This window comes from Neofelis nebulosa, chromosome 1 (assembly GCF_028018385.1).
Source record: "Neofelis nebulosa isolate mNeoNeb1 chromosome 1, mNeoNeb1.pri, whole genome shotgun sequence".
Classification (NCBI taxonomy): Eukaryota; Metazoa; Chordata; class Mammalia; order Carnivora; family Felidae; genus Neofelis; species Neofelis nebulosa.
In genome coordinates, this window is record NC_080782.1 from 29,182,113 (window position 1) to 29,199,116 (window position 17,004).

The following is a 17,004-nucleotide window of genomic DNA, read 5'->3' on the forward strand; positions in this document are numbered from 1 at the left end:
AGACTTTAGCCTCTACTACAAAGCTGTCATCATCAAGACAGCATGGTATTGGCACAAAAACAGACACATAGACCAATGGAATAGAATAGAAACCCCAGAACTAGACCACAAACGTATGGCCAACTCATCTTTGACAAAACAGGAAAGAACATCCAATGGAAAAAAGACAGTCTCTTTAACAAATGGTGCTGGGAGAACTGGACAGCAACATGCAGAAGGTTGAAACTAGACCACTTTCTCACACCATTCACAAAAATAAACTCAAAATGGATAAAGGACCTGAATGTGAGACAGGAAACCATCAAAACCTTAGAGGAGAAAGCAGGAAAAGACCTCTCTGACCTCAGCCGTAGCAATCTCTTACTCGGCACATCCCCAAAGGCAAGGGAATTAAAAGCAAAAGTGAATTACTGGGACCTTATGAAGATAAAAAGCTTCTGCACAGCAAAGGAAACAACCAACAAAACTAAAAGGCAACCAATGGAATGGGAAAAGATATTTGCAAATGACATATCGGACAAAGGGCTAGTATCCAAAATCTATAAAGAGCTCATCAAACTCCACACCCGAAAAACAAATAACCCAGTGAAGAAATGGGCAGAAAACATGAGTAGACACTTCTCTAAAGAAGACATCCGGATGGCCAACAGGCACATGAAAAGATGTTCAACGTCGCTCCTTATCAGGGAAATACAAATCAAAACCACACTCAGATACCACCTCACGCCAGTCAGAGTGGCCAAAATGAAGAAATCAGGAGACTATAGATGCTGGAGAGGATGTGGAGAAACGGGAACCCTCCTGCACTGTTGGTGGGAATGCAAATTGGTGCAGCCGCTCTGGAAAGCAGTGTGGAGGTTCCTCAGAAAATTAAAAATAGACCTACCCTATGACCCAGCAATAGCACTGCTAGGAATTTATCCAAGGGATACAGGAGTACTGATGCATAGGGGCACTTGTACCCCAATGTTTATAGCAGCACTCTCCACAATAGCCAGATTATGGAAAGAGCCTAAATGTCCATCAACTGATGAATGGATTAAGAAATTGTGGTTTATATACACAATGGAATACTACGTGGCAATGAGAAAAAATGAAATATGGCCTTTTGTAGCAACGTGGATGGAACTGGAGAGTGTGATGCTAAGTGAAATAAGCCATACAGAGAAAGACAGATACCATATGGTTTCACTCTTATGTGGATCCTGAGAAACATAACAGAATCCCATGAGGGAGGGGAAGGAAAAAAAAAAAAAAAAGAAAAGAGGTTAGAGTGGGAGAGAGCCAAAGCATAAGAGACTGTTAAAAACTGAGAACTAACAGGGTTGATGGGGGGTGGGAGGGAGGGCAGGGTGGGTGATGGGTATTGAGGAGGGCACCTTTTGGGATGAGCACTGGGTGTTGTATGGAAACCAATTTGACAGTAAATTTCATATATTAAAAAAACAAAAAAACAAAAAAACAAAAATAAACAATACATTTTGACTTAAAAAAAAAAAAAAACATGCTGTATGACTACAATTGCCTTTCAAATTGCAAAACTCAGTTTCACCTCTTACCGTACTAACATCCAGAGGCAGTATGAAGACGATAAGAAAGCAGAGATACCAAGCTAGAAGTGTTCCAATAATTACAAGTCTATGCTGTTTCTTAAAGTCTCCATATCGATGAAGTAGGAATAATGCCAGAAAAAAGACAAAAACAATCTCGAGTCCCAAAGCTGCACCACTCATTATTGAATGTTCACTCTAACCAAAAGTCATTCATGTGCAGGTCTGGATCATATCTGTAAAGTGGAAAAGAAAAAAAAAAGTAGCATTAACATAAACAACCACTTGGAAATTTCCTAAATATTTGTTTATTGACATATTAATTAATTCTTTGGAAAATTGTCAGGCTTTACATTGAACTACAAATAGAAGGAAAAAGGGTATGCCTGGGTGTGTCAGTCGGTTGAGTGTCCCACTTCGGCTCAGGTCATGATCTCACAGTTCGTGAGGTCAAGCCTGGAATCAGGTTAGCTGCTGTCAGCACAGAGCCTGCTTTGGATCCTCTGTCCCACCACCGCCTTCCCTCCCCTACTCCACCCCCACTTGCAGCCTCTCTCTCTCAAAAATAAATAAAACATCAAAAAAAAAAAAAAGAAATAGAAGGAAAAGGATAATTCCTACTCTCAAATACATATCTAATTTTTGAAAACAGATCTTAAAATCTTGACATAAATTGTATCTTCAGGAAAAAAGTTATCTTAATGAAAATTATACTACTTCTAAAAATATTGCAAAATAATACTGAACGTGAACTGTTTCAAAAGTATCATTTGGAGTTTGTTCCTTACAGTTATAAGCCCCAACAGAAGTTTTATACAAATACACAATTGACTAGATCCTAAGTAATCAGACGTTTCATAAAATAAAGTTTTCCACAGTCCATTACTTAAAATGTTCCAAAAGAGGGAAAAACAGCAAGAAAAAGACCATTTGAAAACATTTCCTTTGTTTGAAATAGTTTGTTTTTGTGTGTGTGCTAATCTTGTCTTAACAACTTTAATGACTTGAAATTCTTATTTATTTACTGCTTCACAAAACACAGTACTTGACACTTGAACAACTTAGGTTTGAGCTGTGTGGGTCCACTTACACACGGATTTTTTTTTTTTTTTGATAAATACAGTACTTTAAATATATGTCCTCTTTATGACTTTCTTAATAACATTTTCTTTTCTGTAGCTTAGTTTATTATGAGTAATATGCATACAATATATGTTGAATCATTATGTCATACACCTGAAACTAATATAATGCTGTATGCTAATTATCTTCAATAAAAAATACTCACACTATAAAATAAACGTCAAGTTCATCCAGTAAAACACACACATAGACATACATTACAGGTAAGGCTTCTAATCAACAGTAGGCTAGAAACAGTTAAGTTTCCAGGGAGTCAAAACTTATACACAGATTTTTGACTGTACAGGGTTTGGCACCCCTGACCCTTTGCAAATGTATACTTACCACTTTTCCATTTACCTATATAAATCTTATTTTCTTGGGGCGCCTGGGTGGCGCAGTCGGTTAAGCGTCCGACTTCAGCCAGGTCACGATCTCGCGGTCTGTGAGTTCGAGCCCCGCGTCAGGCTCTGGGCTGATGGCTCGGAGCCTGGAGCCTGTTTCCGATTCTGTGTCTCCCTCTCTCTCTGCCCCTCCCCCATTCATGCTCTGTCTCTCTCTGTCCCAAAAATAAATAAAAAACGTTGAAAAAAAAAAATTAAAAAAAAAATCTTATTTTCTTTAAAGAAGGTTACCTATTTTATATGTAGAAAAATTTACCAATGATTATTGAATAAAATCATACACTTGAGAATTGGTTTTTAATTTTTAAATTTTATTTAAATCCAAGGTAGTTAATATATAGTGTAATAATGATTTCAGGAGTAGAATTTAATGATTCATCGCTTATACAAAACACCCAGTGTTCATCCCAGCAAGTGTCCTCTTTAAAGCCTATCACCCATTTAGCCCATCCCCCCACCCAAAACCCCTCCAGCAACCCTCAGTTTGTTCTCTGTATTTAAAAGTGTCTTATGGTTTGCCTCTCTCTCTTACCTTATTTTTTCCTTCCCTTCCCCTATGTTCATCTGTTTTGTTTCTTAAATTCCACATATGAGAGAAAAATCATATGATGATATTTATCTTTCTCCGACTCACTTATTTCACTTAGCATAATACACTTTAGTTCTATCCACATTGTTGCGAATGGCAAGATTTCATTCTTTCTGATTGCTAATATTCCAGAGTGTGTGTGTGTGTGTGTGTGTGTGTGTGTATCACATCTTCTTTATCCCAAAACCAGCAGAAGAAGGGACATAATAAAGATGAGAGCAGAAACCAAGGATATCAAAATTAAAAAAAAAGAAAGAAAAAAAACACACAACAGATCAACGAAACCGCGAGCTGGTTCTTTGAAAGAATTAGAAAATTGATACACCCCTAGCCAGTTTGATCAAAAGGATAGGATCCAAATAAAATCACAAATGAAAGAGGAGAGATCACAACCAACACCACAGAAATACAAACAACAATATGAGAATATTATGAACAATTATATGCCAACATATTGGTCAATCTGGAAGAAATTCCCAGAAATACATAAACTACCAAAACTGAAACAGGAAGAAATAGGAAATTTGAATAGACCCATAACCAGTAAAGAAATTGCATCAGTAATCAAAAATCTCAAGAGTCCAGGGCCAAATGGCTTTCCAGGGGAATTCTACCAAACATTTAAAGAAAAGTTAACAACTATTCTTTTGAAGCTGTTCCAAAAAAAAAATAGAAATGGGAAGAAAACTTCCAAACTCATTCTATGAGGCCAGCATCACCCTGATTCCAAAACCAGACAAAGACCCCACTAAAAAGGAGAATACAGACCAAATTCCCTGATGGAACATGGATGCAAAAATTATCAACAAGGTACTAGCAAACTGAATCCAACAATACGTTAAAAGAATTATTCACCATGACTAAGTGGGATTTATTCCTGGATGTAGGGCTGGTTCAATACCAGCAAATCAATCAACATGATACATCACATTAATAAAAGAAAGGATAAGAACCACATGATCCTCTCAGTAGATGCAGAAAAAGCATTTGACAAAATACAACATCCTTTCTTGATAAAAACTCTCAAGAAAGTAGGGATAGAAGGATCATACCTTAAGATCATAAAGGCCACCTACGAAAGACCCACAGCTAATATCATCCTCAATGGGGAAAAACAGAGCTTTCTGCCTAAGGTCAAGAACACAACAGGGATGTCCACTCTCACCCATTGTTCAGCATATGTTGGAAGTTCTAGCCTCAGCAATCAGACAACTAAAAGAAATAAAACGCATTCAAATCGGCAAGGAAGAAGTCAAACTTTTAATCTTCCCAGATGACATGACACTCTATGTGGAAAACCCAAGAGTCCACCAAAAAACTGCTAGAACTGATATGTGAATTCAGCAAAGTCACAGGATATGAAAATCAACATACAAAATCTGTGGCATTTCTATATACCAATAAAGAAGCAGCAGAAATAGAAATCAAGGACTCGGTCCCATTTATAATTGCACCGAAAACCATAAAGTACCCAGGAACAAACTTAACCAAAGAGGTTAAAAAGTCTATAGAAAGTTGGGGCACCTGAGTGGCTCAGTCGGTTAAGCGTCCGACTTCGGCTCAGGTCATGATCTTGCGGTTCGTGAGTTCAAGCCCTGCGTCGGGCTCTGTGCTGACGGCTCAGAGCCTGGAGCCTGTTTCAGATTCTGTGTCTCCCTCTCTCTCTCTGACCCTCACCTGTTCATGCTCTGTCTCTCTCTGTCTCAAAAATAAATAAATGTTAAAAAAAATAATAATAAAAATAGAAAGCTTATGAAAGAAACTGAAGAAGACACAAAGAAATGAAAAAACATTCCATGCTCATGGAAAAACATTCCATGCTCATGGATTGGAAGAACAAATATTGTTAAAATGCTGATACTACCTGAAGCAATCTACACATTCAATGCAATCCCTATCAAAATAACACCAGCATTCTTCACAGAGCTAGAACAAACAATTCTGAAATTTGTATGGAACCAGAAAAGACCCCAAATAGCCAAAATAATGTTTAAAAAGAAAACCAAAGTTGGAGACATGACAATTCCAGACTTCAAGTTATATTACAAACCTGTAATCATCAACACTTGAAAATATTCTTAATTATAAATGCTTATAATACAGACACCAGCAAATGGTTTATTTTTTCTCTCTCTATGCTTTTAAAATAATTTACCTTTACTAACTAAATGCAGCATGTTTGGTTCACCTTTGTAAAATCAATTTTGGGCATTTTTGTTGGGTCCACGGACAAACTACACTATTCCAAGTAATAAATATCTTAATAGTGAATCAAGATTGTGATGCAAAGGGGTGTCTGTGGCTACATCAGTTGGGTGTCTGACTTCAGCTCAGGTCATGATCTCAGGGTCCATGAGTTGGAGCTCCGCATCTGACTCTGTGCTGACAGCTTGGAGCCTAGAGCCTGCTTCAGATTCTGTGTCTCTCTCTCTCTCTCTCTCTGACCCTTCCTTTGTGTATTTCAACTAAACATTCCTTTGTGTATTTCAACCAGTATTTTCATATTTTTTAAATATCTCAAATTGACCCTCTTTCATCACTCTATCACCATATCCTGCAATATCTTTCTTCAAAGCACTTGTCCACCTGATATAATATTTATATTTATTTTCTCCCTGTAGCCCTTTTCCTCCATCCCCACCTCCCAGACTTTATGAGAGCAGAGACTTGACTATTCAGTACTATATCCCATGTCTCTAATATAGTATTCAGCATACAGTAGATATTCAAAGAGTATTTGTTGAATGAATGAATAAATAAGTGAATAAAAACATTACATTTCAGTATATACATAATTTTTATTAATGCTGACTCCAAGGCAACATAAAACTCTTGTTATGTTCTTCAAAACCGATTTTACAAATACTTATCACAACTCAAAGACTTACTACATCTCTGCCACTACTAACTACTACTCAAAATTTCAAATTTCATTTTCTATGAGAAAAACTTATACCATCACAATAAGAGTAGGTCAAATCTTATTTGTAATTCAAGAATAGATTAAATGGATAACTCCATGCAGAATGTGCTGATGAAAGCCATTACCATCTTCAAGATCCAGCTTTTTTTTTTTTAATTTTTTTTTTTTAATGTTTATTTATTTCTGAGACAGAGACAGAGCATGAGTGGGGGAGGGACAGAGAGAGAGGGGGACACAGAATCCGAAGCAGGCTCCAGGCTCTGAGCTGTCAGCACAGAGCCTGACGCAGGGCTTGAACTCACAGACTGCGAGATCATGACCTGAGCCGAAGCCGGACGCTGAACCGACTGAGCCACCCAGGCGCCCCAAGATCCAGCTTTTAAACAAACATAACTCAATGTGAATTTAAATGTAACATAGTTATTATCTGAAAATCCCTTTATGGTTTGACTGAGATATTTACTTTCCTGAAATTGTCCAGTCCAAGGAATATGGTAATCATGGAAAAAAGACTGAATATCAGAGATTACCAAGGAAATGCTAAAGTATGGCAGAAGCAAATGATAAATTATTGAAGTATAAGAAATGATATTAAGATTATCTAGTAACATTTGAAAATTACCATAACATTAATGGAAAAACTCAATTCACACATTTTACATTTATTATAATATGCATGAAAAACACTTAAGACATTGGGGTGCCGGGGGGAGGGGGCTCAGTCGGTTAAGCGACCGACTTCAGCTCAGGTCACGATCTCACAGTTTGTGGGTTTGAGGTCCGCCTGGGGCTCTGTGCTGACAGCTCGGAGCCTGGAGCCTGCTTCGGATTCTGTGTCTCCCTCCCTCTCTCTGCCCCTCTCCTGCTTGTACTCTCTCTCTCAAAAATAAATAGACATTAAAAAAATTTTTTGAAAGAAAAAAGGAAAAGAAAACACTAAGACAAAAATGAATTATAAGATTATTGGCACAGGCAAACAACAAAATCAGTTATAAACTTACCACAAGCTACTAATATTTTTTTACAGTAGCTGTCAATTTTTCAGTCTGATTCGATTGCACTTTAAAATCTTATAGATGAATAAACAACTATGGATCCCTTATTCTAGTAATAAAGAAATGGTTTGGTTCTATCTCTTCCATTCTCAGTGTATTAGTCTCCTATTCCTGCTATAAACAATTCCTATAAACTCAGAGGCTTAAAACAAGACCCTTATATCATAGTTTCTGTGGGTCAGATGTCCAGGCACAAGTTGGCTCAACTGAATTCTCAAGATCAAAAGCAAGGTGTCAGCAGGTCTGTGTTCCTCTCTGGAGACTCTGGGGGAAGAATGTACTTCTAAGTTCATCCAGGCTGTTGACATAATTCAGTTTGTTATAGTTTTAGAGCTGAGATCGCCATTTCCTTGTTGGCCGTCAGTTGGCATTTACCCTTAGCTCCAGAGGCCTCTTTCAGTCTTTGCATGTGGCCCTATGTACCTCAGAGACAGCAACGGTTTGTCAAATCCTCTCAGGAATCTTGGACTTTCTCTTCTACTCTCGGGGGGGAGAAAACTCTGCTTTCAAGGCTTATCTGATCTCACTGGGACAATATGGATAATCTAGTCATATTTACTGGTTCCAAGGATTAAGGCATACATATCCTTTAGGGTCTATTATTCTGTTTACCACACCGTCCATTCTGTTCAACCTGAACTCCTGTTGTCTTGTTATGGCACAAGGTTAGGCCTAAGGGCCCCATTAAACTGGAGATGAAAATTGGGGTTTCCCTAATCTTAGGTGAGAAAATAATAGTTTCAAAGTCCATGGCTTTGACCTGTACCTAAATTCAAGTGAGGAATTATTTTTTTCAGTCTAGAATGACAGCACTTTTCAAGGTTCTTTATGAATCTCTATATCCTGTTTTGGTTATTTCAGCTCAATAATTTTGTGTTCAAAGCTAGAGGCACACCTTATTCCCCATCTGATCTAGTTATCTGTATGTTCAATTAATAAAATAACTATCAATTAAAATCTAATAAAAATATAGATTAGACAACTCAGGTTTGGTTTAGTAAAAAAACTCACAACCAAGGAATACAGCAATTTGGCGATATGTATCAGATACCTTTAGAAAGGTACATATCCTTTGTCCTAGCAATCCCTCTTCAAATAACCTAAAGAAAACCCAAAACCTGAACAAAAATTGATCTATATTATCTTTCATGGCAGCATTATTTAAACATGAAAACATAGCAACAACTTAAATGTTTGTCTAGGAAGTCTCAAAAGCGTCCACCAGTCTCATTGCTGTCCACTGCCCTTTTGAAAAAAGAAGCCAAGGGTTTCATAAATCACTAATCCTGCAAACCTGTCCGTACTGATGGGAGCAGGGATCTGTGCATGAGTCAAGGACTACAGAACAGCAACACTCCACTACAGGCTGTGATTCAAAGAAGCCACCAGATTCCCCAGTCTGGAAGAAAGGTGAGATCCACAGGGGCACTTTAGAGATGGCAAAGGGACAGGGGTGAGGTCCGAGGAAGTGCACATAAGAAACACATGGACAAATATACATCAAAATGCTAACAGTGGATGTCCTAAAATGGTAAAGACATGATTTCTATTTTCTTCTTTGTGCTTTTGTGTTATGTGTTTTTAATTTCAAATAAAGTATTATTTTGTAATTTTAACATTATTTAAAAATCAGTGTAGTAATATGAAGGTAAAACACACAGCAAATAGAAAATGAAAAATTCTGCTGCGGTGCTGGGTGTCTAAAGTTCAGCTATTTTAAAATACTAATGTTTTATTGTACTGTGATAAACCTGGGTTCCAAATCCCAACTCAATTTAATAATTGCATAACTTTATACAATTTAAGCTGTTAAGTGAGGATAACCTCATGCAGGTTGCTATGAAGATCAAAGGAGATACAAAAGTGAAACACCAAATAGGAGTTCAAGGCCCAGAATAGATCCTCAATAAATGCTATTTGCTAATCTCCATCTCCTTTATATCATGTGCTTCTAGAGGATAACCATTTGCTTCAACAGTCTCAAAGCATAGCTTTATACCATATAGTCTCCTCCCCCACCAAAATATGGATACCAAATGCTTTTTGCTTCTCATTCTCTGTGGTTACCACAGCCTGAGCCCATCCTCATTCCTATAAAACAAAAAATGATTTTCGCTCCAAGAAATTGCTCCCCTTGCCTCTCTTAACAAATTGGGATTACCTCCATAGGTCTACAAAGTAGCCCAAACACCCCTTCATCTGTCTGTTGTGAAGGGACAGAACCATGTCAAGAAGGTGTATAAGACATGGCAATGTCGTGTAGAAAGACAATGCCATTCTCCTAGGAACATGATCAAAGTGGAGGTAGATAAAAATGGATCATCTGCTGACCTGAAACCATGTACAGCTGTGCAAAAATATACTCCAAGGACAAAAGAGGAAATGTGCTTCCACCCACAAAAGTGGTCCTTCCAGTAGTATTCTTCAAATATTAAAATAACATGTTTAGGCTAAATGACAAAAATGAGTGAAGAATATGCAAAAATTTGGAGGCAAATCAAAATTCAGTTCCATGTGATTAGAAATTGAACAGGAGATTTAAAGCTGTCACAGGGTGGCATGAACACCAACAGCAGCAAAAGTAGATTTTACTAAAAATCAAAACGCCAATTCATTCATTCAATCAAATTTTAGTACTTGAAATCCAGACATAGTCTCCCTTTCAAAATACCAGTTCTAAAGTCTTAAACATTTAAAATCCAATTCAGTCTTTGAACAAGTATCAAGATCTCATACAATCCCTTTCAAATGCCTTTCATAATTAGCTTGTTATTGTTACTGACTTGCGGTGTTGTTTCCCAAGTACTTTATGGCTGATAGGTTTTTTTAGGCTAAATTTAAGTGGAAAATTTACAGGTTAAGAAAATTTTGGAATTTGAAGCATCCTAAATATTTTCAAAAAGAAAGAGAAAGAAAAGGAAAGGAGAAGAAGGGAAGATGGCAGGAAAGATTTGTAGTAGCAACAGAACACAAATATTTTGTCCAAACCTAAGGTTCCAAAACTGAATGAAAGATTTCTAGCTAGAACCTAGTGATTCATCAGGCTCAGATTGTATAAATTTAAATGTGTCTTTATTCAGATATGTAAAATAATAAAAACTAGGAGGCAACTCAACATCTTAATAATGAAAAATTGAAAGTATCAGAACTAGATGGAGTGATGAAAGTCAACAATTCTCTACCACCAATAAAAAATTAAATCTTTGAAATATAACCATTATTCCATGTTTAAAGATTTCAGGGAGATGTACAGGGAGAATTCAGTTTAGGATATACCACAAGAGAATGTGGCTCCTACTCTAAAAATAAAAACAGTTGTAATATTTTTTGAAGTCATTTTCAAAAAATGAGCTGAGTTGCCAAATCAACCAGGTAAGCTGAATTCCAAAGTGTGACAAGCCCTTCTGAAGAAAGACAGATGCGTACAAAGTGCTTAACTTTTGGTAAGGCATGGGAGAGAGAGAGAGTGAGTAACCATGTAAGCAGGTAAGAAGAAAACAATTGGAATTGTATTGGATTCTTAAAGATTTCAGGTAAAGAGATTGTAAGACTTATTTTGGTAATTAAAGAATAATCCTTAGAATCCTTTAAAAAAAAAGTTTATGTAGTTTTGAGAGAAAACATAAACAGGGGAAGAGCAGAGAGAGAGGGGGACAGAGAATCCCAAGCAGGCTCTGGGCTGACAGCAGGGAGCCCCGTGCAAGCTCGAACCCACTAACTGTGACACCCTGACCCAAGTCAAAGTTGGAGGCTCAACCAACCGAGCCACCCCAGTGACCCCTTAGAATCCTTCTTACTAAAGTAATTAAAAACAACAACAACAACAATAGCTAACATTGAGTATGAGTTTACTGGATTCCAAGCATTATGCTAGCACTTAACATACTTTATCAAATTAGACCTCACAACCTCATAAGAAAGGACTATAAATATCCTTATTTATAGAACAGAAAAGGGTACATAGAGTAAGTAGTTTGTCCACATTCCCAGTCAGTGAGTAGCAAAGCTGGGATTCAAACCTACACATTCTAACTACAACATGGATACTACAGAGTCTCTTTGAATCCAGACATACTTAATGCAATTTAAATTGTTTAAATGCTTTCTTTTGCTCCATTTCATAGTAAACAAGAAACATTCTATTAATTGTTCCTTTACATATATCAAGATAGAATGCTAGAAAAGTCATGTTTAATATAGAATTAACTAAGAATTTTTACCTTCAGGTAAGACTGCTATTACTTAAGACTGCTAATCTACATGAGGAAGGTAGAAAAGAAAACAGAGCAAATCAGAATAGAGAAAGAACCCTTTTGTTCTTGCCCCAATCTGTCCATCACAGAAAACATCAAACTACAGAGATCGAAAGATTTACTTTAAAATTAATGGAGGGAAAAGGATCCTTTTGAAATTTGATGGCAGGTAGAAACTTCTTGCTATGTAATTGTTGTTAGTCTTTTGTTCCCTTAAGCTAAATAACATAAAAAAATTAAAGAAATCTTTAAGATTTCATGCTATGATGGAACTAAGAAAAAAGCACATCACTCTTCTATTTAAATACAATCTCTTGTCATATTTAATTTTCAAAAAGAACATTAATATATTACTGAACATATATACATATATTTATTTATTTATTTATTTATTTATTTATTTATTTATTTATATATCTTATTGTCAAGTGTAGTTTCCAGTCTTTTTTGGCCTCTCCTGTGCCTTCATTAATATTGACTATCTTGTCCCTTTTACAATAAACACTTTCCCAATTTACAAAGTTACTTTGTATTTTTTTTTTTGAGAGAGTGGGGAATGCACAGAGAGGGGACAGACGGGTGAGAGACAGAGAGAGACAGAGACAGAGAGAGAGACAGAGAGAGAATATCTTAAGCAGGCTCCATGCCCAGGGCTGACTGAGCCTGATGCAGGCTGGATCTCAACAACCATGAGGTCATGACCTAAGCCGAAATCAAACCTGAGCCACCCAGGAGCTCCAAAGTCACTTTGTATTCCATCTCAAACTTCCAAACAGTACTAAACACTACTTACTCTGATGTCATTTCCAGAGATAAAACAATTATAATTCATCTATCCTAGATAATGATCTAGTAATTCTAGTTTTAGGAATATAGTCACACCTCTCCACTAAAATGGGGCATGGGGCATGCTGAGCAAGATTAAACAAATACAATTAATCAGGGGAAAAAAATAATCCATATCAGTAGCAATTACATGCAATTCTTGAAGAGACCAGACAGCAATTATATATGTAGCTGATAATCTCATCTCTTCAATGGACACAATTCCTTGTATCAGACACCTGTACCAATTTAAACTTTTATTTACTTAGATAGAAAACAGCCATGATTAGAAGACATGCTGAAAAAAATGATTCCTATTTCAGCAAGCTAATGTTTTTCTGTTGCCAGGGCAAACTGTTAGTAAGGTATCTATTACAGAATTTGAAGACAGATTTTCAAAGTTGAAAGGCTCTTTTTGAAGTCCTATAGAGGACCTCCTGTCCACCAATTCAGATATAAAACGTATTCTGACAACTAGAAATGTTCCCTAGTTCCTAGGTAAATCCTTGCTAAATCCTACCACTAGAAATTTCTCATCTTTAAATTTAAAATCATCCCATTAGATCTTCCTATCTATACGATCTCCTTTATATCTCAAAATTTTGTTTATTCTCATCACGACATATTATTTTCTTGTTTTCTTTCTCCTCCAGAAACATTCCCTCTGTCTTTCTTGAAGGAGACTATAACTTTTTTTGACAAAATTATTTTTTCTAATCAGTTGCCAACTTAAGGGAAAGGATGTAGATTCCAACCCAGGGCAACTGCTTTCTCCTTAGCCAAAGTAACATAAAGGTAGCTTTATATAAAAAATCAGAATATTGCATTTAAAAATATTTTCTGTAACATCAGAACAGTTTAATGAGTTGTGACAATTCAACCTAGTATCTTCACATAGTTTAAGGCAAAATTAATTTGTGAGCATATCCCTTCTATAGGCCAATTTCGCTTACTTTCAAGAAAAAACTAAAGGTTCGTGAATACCTTAATCAAGAAGTAGTCACTTTTCAAGCTAAGCACCAAGCCTGAAACAAACACATACCTGGACAAGATAGGTTTTAGGTTTAAATCCAACAAAAAGCGAATCATTTTTTTAATGGTATGTCATACTATTTTTTAAGGTAAGTCATCCAGCATACCGAAGTAATACTCCAATATTAATTTTTGTGATGACGCGGGCCTGCTTACTTCCGAACTTTATAAATCCTCTCCATTTTTATTAGGGTTGGAATTTGTTCCCCTTCTCTCTTCCAATGTTTTCCAAGGGTCACAGTTATGGTATAGTGTGCACAACAGATTTCGCATGGTCATCCTATCTGGAACATGGCACACTCCCTCCTCTAGCTGCCCCCAAACTCTTCTCTGCCGAGACAGGCTAAAAGCAGCTGGTTTTTAGACGGCGACGCAACCAGACGCAGCCGGTCTTAAGAACCGAATGGCCCTGCTCGTGGCCCCGAGAGTTGCGCTATAAAGCCCTCTGCAAACATACAGTCACCGTATTCGTTCCCTTGCTAACATTCATGAAATTCGTCAAGGCTGAAAGGGTATGCGCAGCCTTCCCACTGCACACGGGAACCACTGGTCTGCTCACCTGAAATTAAAACACCGCCTCGCCTCTCGTTCGAACAGCGCTTTTGTTTACAAGACGCTTTCACAAGCGTTATCTGACTTGACCCTCACGCCAAGCCTTCGAGATGACCCCCGATATCATTAGTGCCTGTTTTACTGTTGAGGAAAGGATCCTGTCCGCAGACCGGTGCTAAGGGTCACCCTCTCCCCGATGAAAGAAGCAGCTTCCCGGCGGAGGGGACAGCACATGTGACGCCCGCGGCCCCCATCCTCTCACCTGGCCAGCGGGCCGGGCTACCACCTCCTCTCCGTGACCGGGAACTTAGTTAGGCCCGTGGCGGCGGGTGACCGGGGTCTCCGTGGTCCTCTCGATCTCCGCTTGCTCTCGGCCTCAGACCCTCGACCCCACAGTGACTCACGCTCTCCCCATCGGGCTCACGGTCCGATCTCGCCAGACAGTGTCTGGAAGGACCGGGAAACCCCGCGTCGGCCGCAATCGTCCAGGATTTGGGACCCACTCTCCGAGGCGACGGCGGTGATGATCACTAGAAGGCCCGCAGGCTCCGCCGTAAGGAAAACGCGTCCCCAGTCAAGAGGCTGACATTTCCCAGGCAGCCTGAGCGCCGCCCACTTCCGTTTCCCCGCCTACCCCATGGGTCGCCCAGCCTCCAGCCGCAGGGGGTTGTGGGTATCTCAAAGGCGGGTAAAGTAGCCAGGAAGGAAGTAGCGGAGAGCCTGCTAGACTGCAAGTCAGGGCTGAAACTACAGTTCCCAGCAGGCAGCGGGGCTGCAGACGGCCGCGGCGGAGGAGAGCGAGTAGAAGAGCGTTGCGCGCGCGGTGAGGATGGAACGTTGCTAGAGTTCGCGGGTCTTGCTGCTGGGGGTCGGAGCTGCATGCCGCGAGCCGCCGCGTGCCAAAGCGGGAATCCCGGTGGCGGACAGTTCTGCAATTAATGCACCCATTTAAAACTCCAGAACTTGTGGACGCCATGCACAGGTAAACGGATTGCAAAAGGGGGCAGAGCGTGCATGAACCGTCTTAATTGTTTTAGGCCGCGAAAAATGCTACTTGCTAATATTGTTACTAATGCTGTAGAGTGAATAGTTGCTTAGCCCCTTTGGGAAAGCGTGGATGGCTGGATGCTTTAGTGCGGTGATCAGTGTGCGGTTTTATTTGACTTCCCTTACTGAGCTTTCCTGCTATTTTCAGTCGCTGTATGATTGCTCTCCCTCTTGTCTATTCCCTCCACTTTAAGACATTCTCAAGGCCTTCTACGTGATCGTAAATCAAAAAGCCTTTTTGATTTGCTTGGTTATTTTCTCTTTCCTACTTGGAAACTCGCCGCCGGCGCTTAAGATATGCAATTTTGTGAGCCACTGTGAAAGTTTTCTGCATTGCATAACTTGCAGTTTCATTTAGGCCTATCTTTTAATTACTCGGGTGTGTTTTTGAAAGGAACGGGCCGGGGCGGGGGGGGCTTTTGTGCATTTCTGCAGGAAACACCTCCAGGAGATTCCTGACCAGGGTAGCAACGTTACTACCAGCTTCACATGGGGATGGGATTCTAGCAAGACTTCTGAACTGCTGTCAGGCATGGGGGTCTCCGCCCTGGAGAAAGAGGAGGTGGACAGTGAGAATATCCCCCAGGAACTGCTCTCAAACCTGGGCCACCCTCAGAGCCCCCCACGAAAACGGCTGAAGAGCAAGGGGAATGACAAGGATTTTGTGATAGTCCGCAGACCTAAACTAAATAGAGACAGCTTTCCAGGTAAGGTAAACTGGCGGTCACATAAGAGGTGTATTGAACTACTTTATTGGTAATCTTTGTTTAGTGATCTTTAGGATGGCACATTTTCAAAATTGCCTACTTCTGAAGTCATTTTCCAAAAAAGTGGGACAAGTCATTTTCACAAATCTGCAGGAATCTTGGTAGATATATATTTTTAGATGCACAGTTGACTTTTAACCCATGTGAAATTTTAACCCAGGAGAAGACATACCTACCTCTTAACTTTGAAGTGAATCTGCATGTTCAAAGGCCAGCTCGGTGCTACTGATAAATGGGAACATAACCAATAATCTTGTAGGATTTTGTTATTGTTGTTTATATTCTGCTCTGTAGCCTTGGTTGAGGGTTTTGGGGTTTTTTGTTATTGTTGTTTTGTTTTTTGGCCATATTTGCTTTAGTGATTTCCAAAGAACTGCTAAAGTGAATGTTAACTATGTGTAGGGACTTCTCTCCCCAGGTCCCTCCCAAGTGGGATTCTTCTGGTATGCTGTGTCTACATTACTGCCAGCATTATGTGTTCAGTCACCCAGCCAAAAACCTGAGGGTCAGTCCCATTCTGCCATCCTCCAGCATCCAGCCAATCATTGAATCTTTCCCTCTTGTCTCCAGGATGTTTTTCAAGCTCTCATTATCTCTTGCCTGAATATTGGAATGGCTCATAATTCCAGGCTTATCCTCTGCAGATCCATCCCCAGAGCTAGAGCAGACTGACTGAAATGTAGAACTCACCATATCATTTCTGGCTTTGATAGCTCCCCGTCTCCAGGCTTTTCAAACAGATCAGCATGTGCCTCCCAGAGTGGATCAGAGCCCCAAGAGTACAGAAGGCCATAGGGTAAAGGTAGTGCAATAATACTGTTTCTTGCTAGAAGGTATTAAAAACATTAAGCCAGCACATTTTTGCTGAGCACTTACTGTGTGCTA

General features: G+C 39.0%; 2 protein-coding genes across 7 annotated transcripts in view; one reads left to right on the top strand and one right to left on the bottom strand.

The window, feature by feature from the left end:
• Positions 1–14,908, bottom strand: part of LMBRD2 (LMBR1 domain containing 2) — a 54,342-nt gene extending 39,434 nt beyond the window's left edge. For 3 of the 6 annotated variants that reach the window (XM_058717499.1, XM_058717490.1, XM_058717529.1), the window contains exons 1-2: positions 14,568–14,908; positions 1,560–1,786 (exon numbers count right to left, since the gene is read on the bottom strand). In XM_058717499.1, coding sequence (XP_058573482.1) covers positions 1,560–1,733 — 174 coding nt within the window. In that variant the 5' untranslated portion in view covers positions 1,734–1,786; positions 14,568–14,908. The remainder of the gene's footprint in view (positions 1–1,559; positions 1,787–14,567) is intronic. The other 3 variants (XR_009258151.1, XM_058717516.1, XM_058717508.1) reach the window with 2 other exon arrangements.
• A 200-nt stretch (positions 14,909–15,108) lies between these two features.
• Positions 15,109–17,004, top strand: part of SKP2 (S-phase kinase associated protein 2) — a 32,757-nt gene continuing 30,861 nt past the window's right edge. The window contains exons 1-2 of the mRNA XM_058717544.1: positions 15,109–15,287; positions 15,788–16,059. Coding sequence (XP_058573527.1) covers positions 15,244–15,287; positions 15,788–16,059 — 316 coding nt within the window. The 5' untranslated portion in view covers positions 15,109–15,243. The remainder of the gene's footprint in view (positions 15,288–15,787; positions 16,060–17,004) is intronic.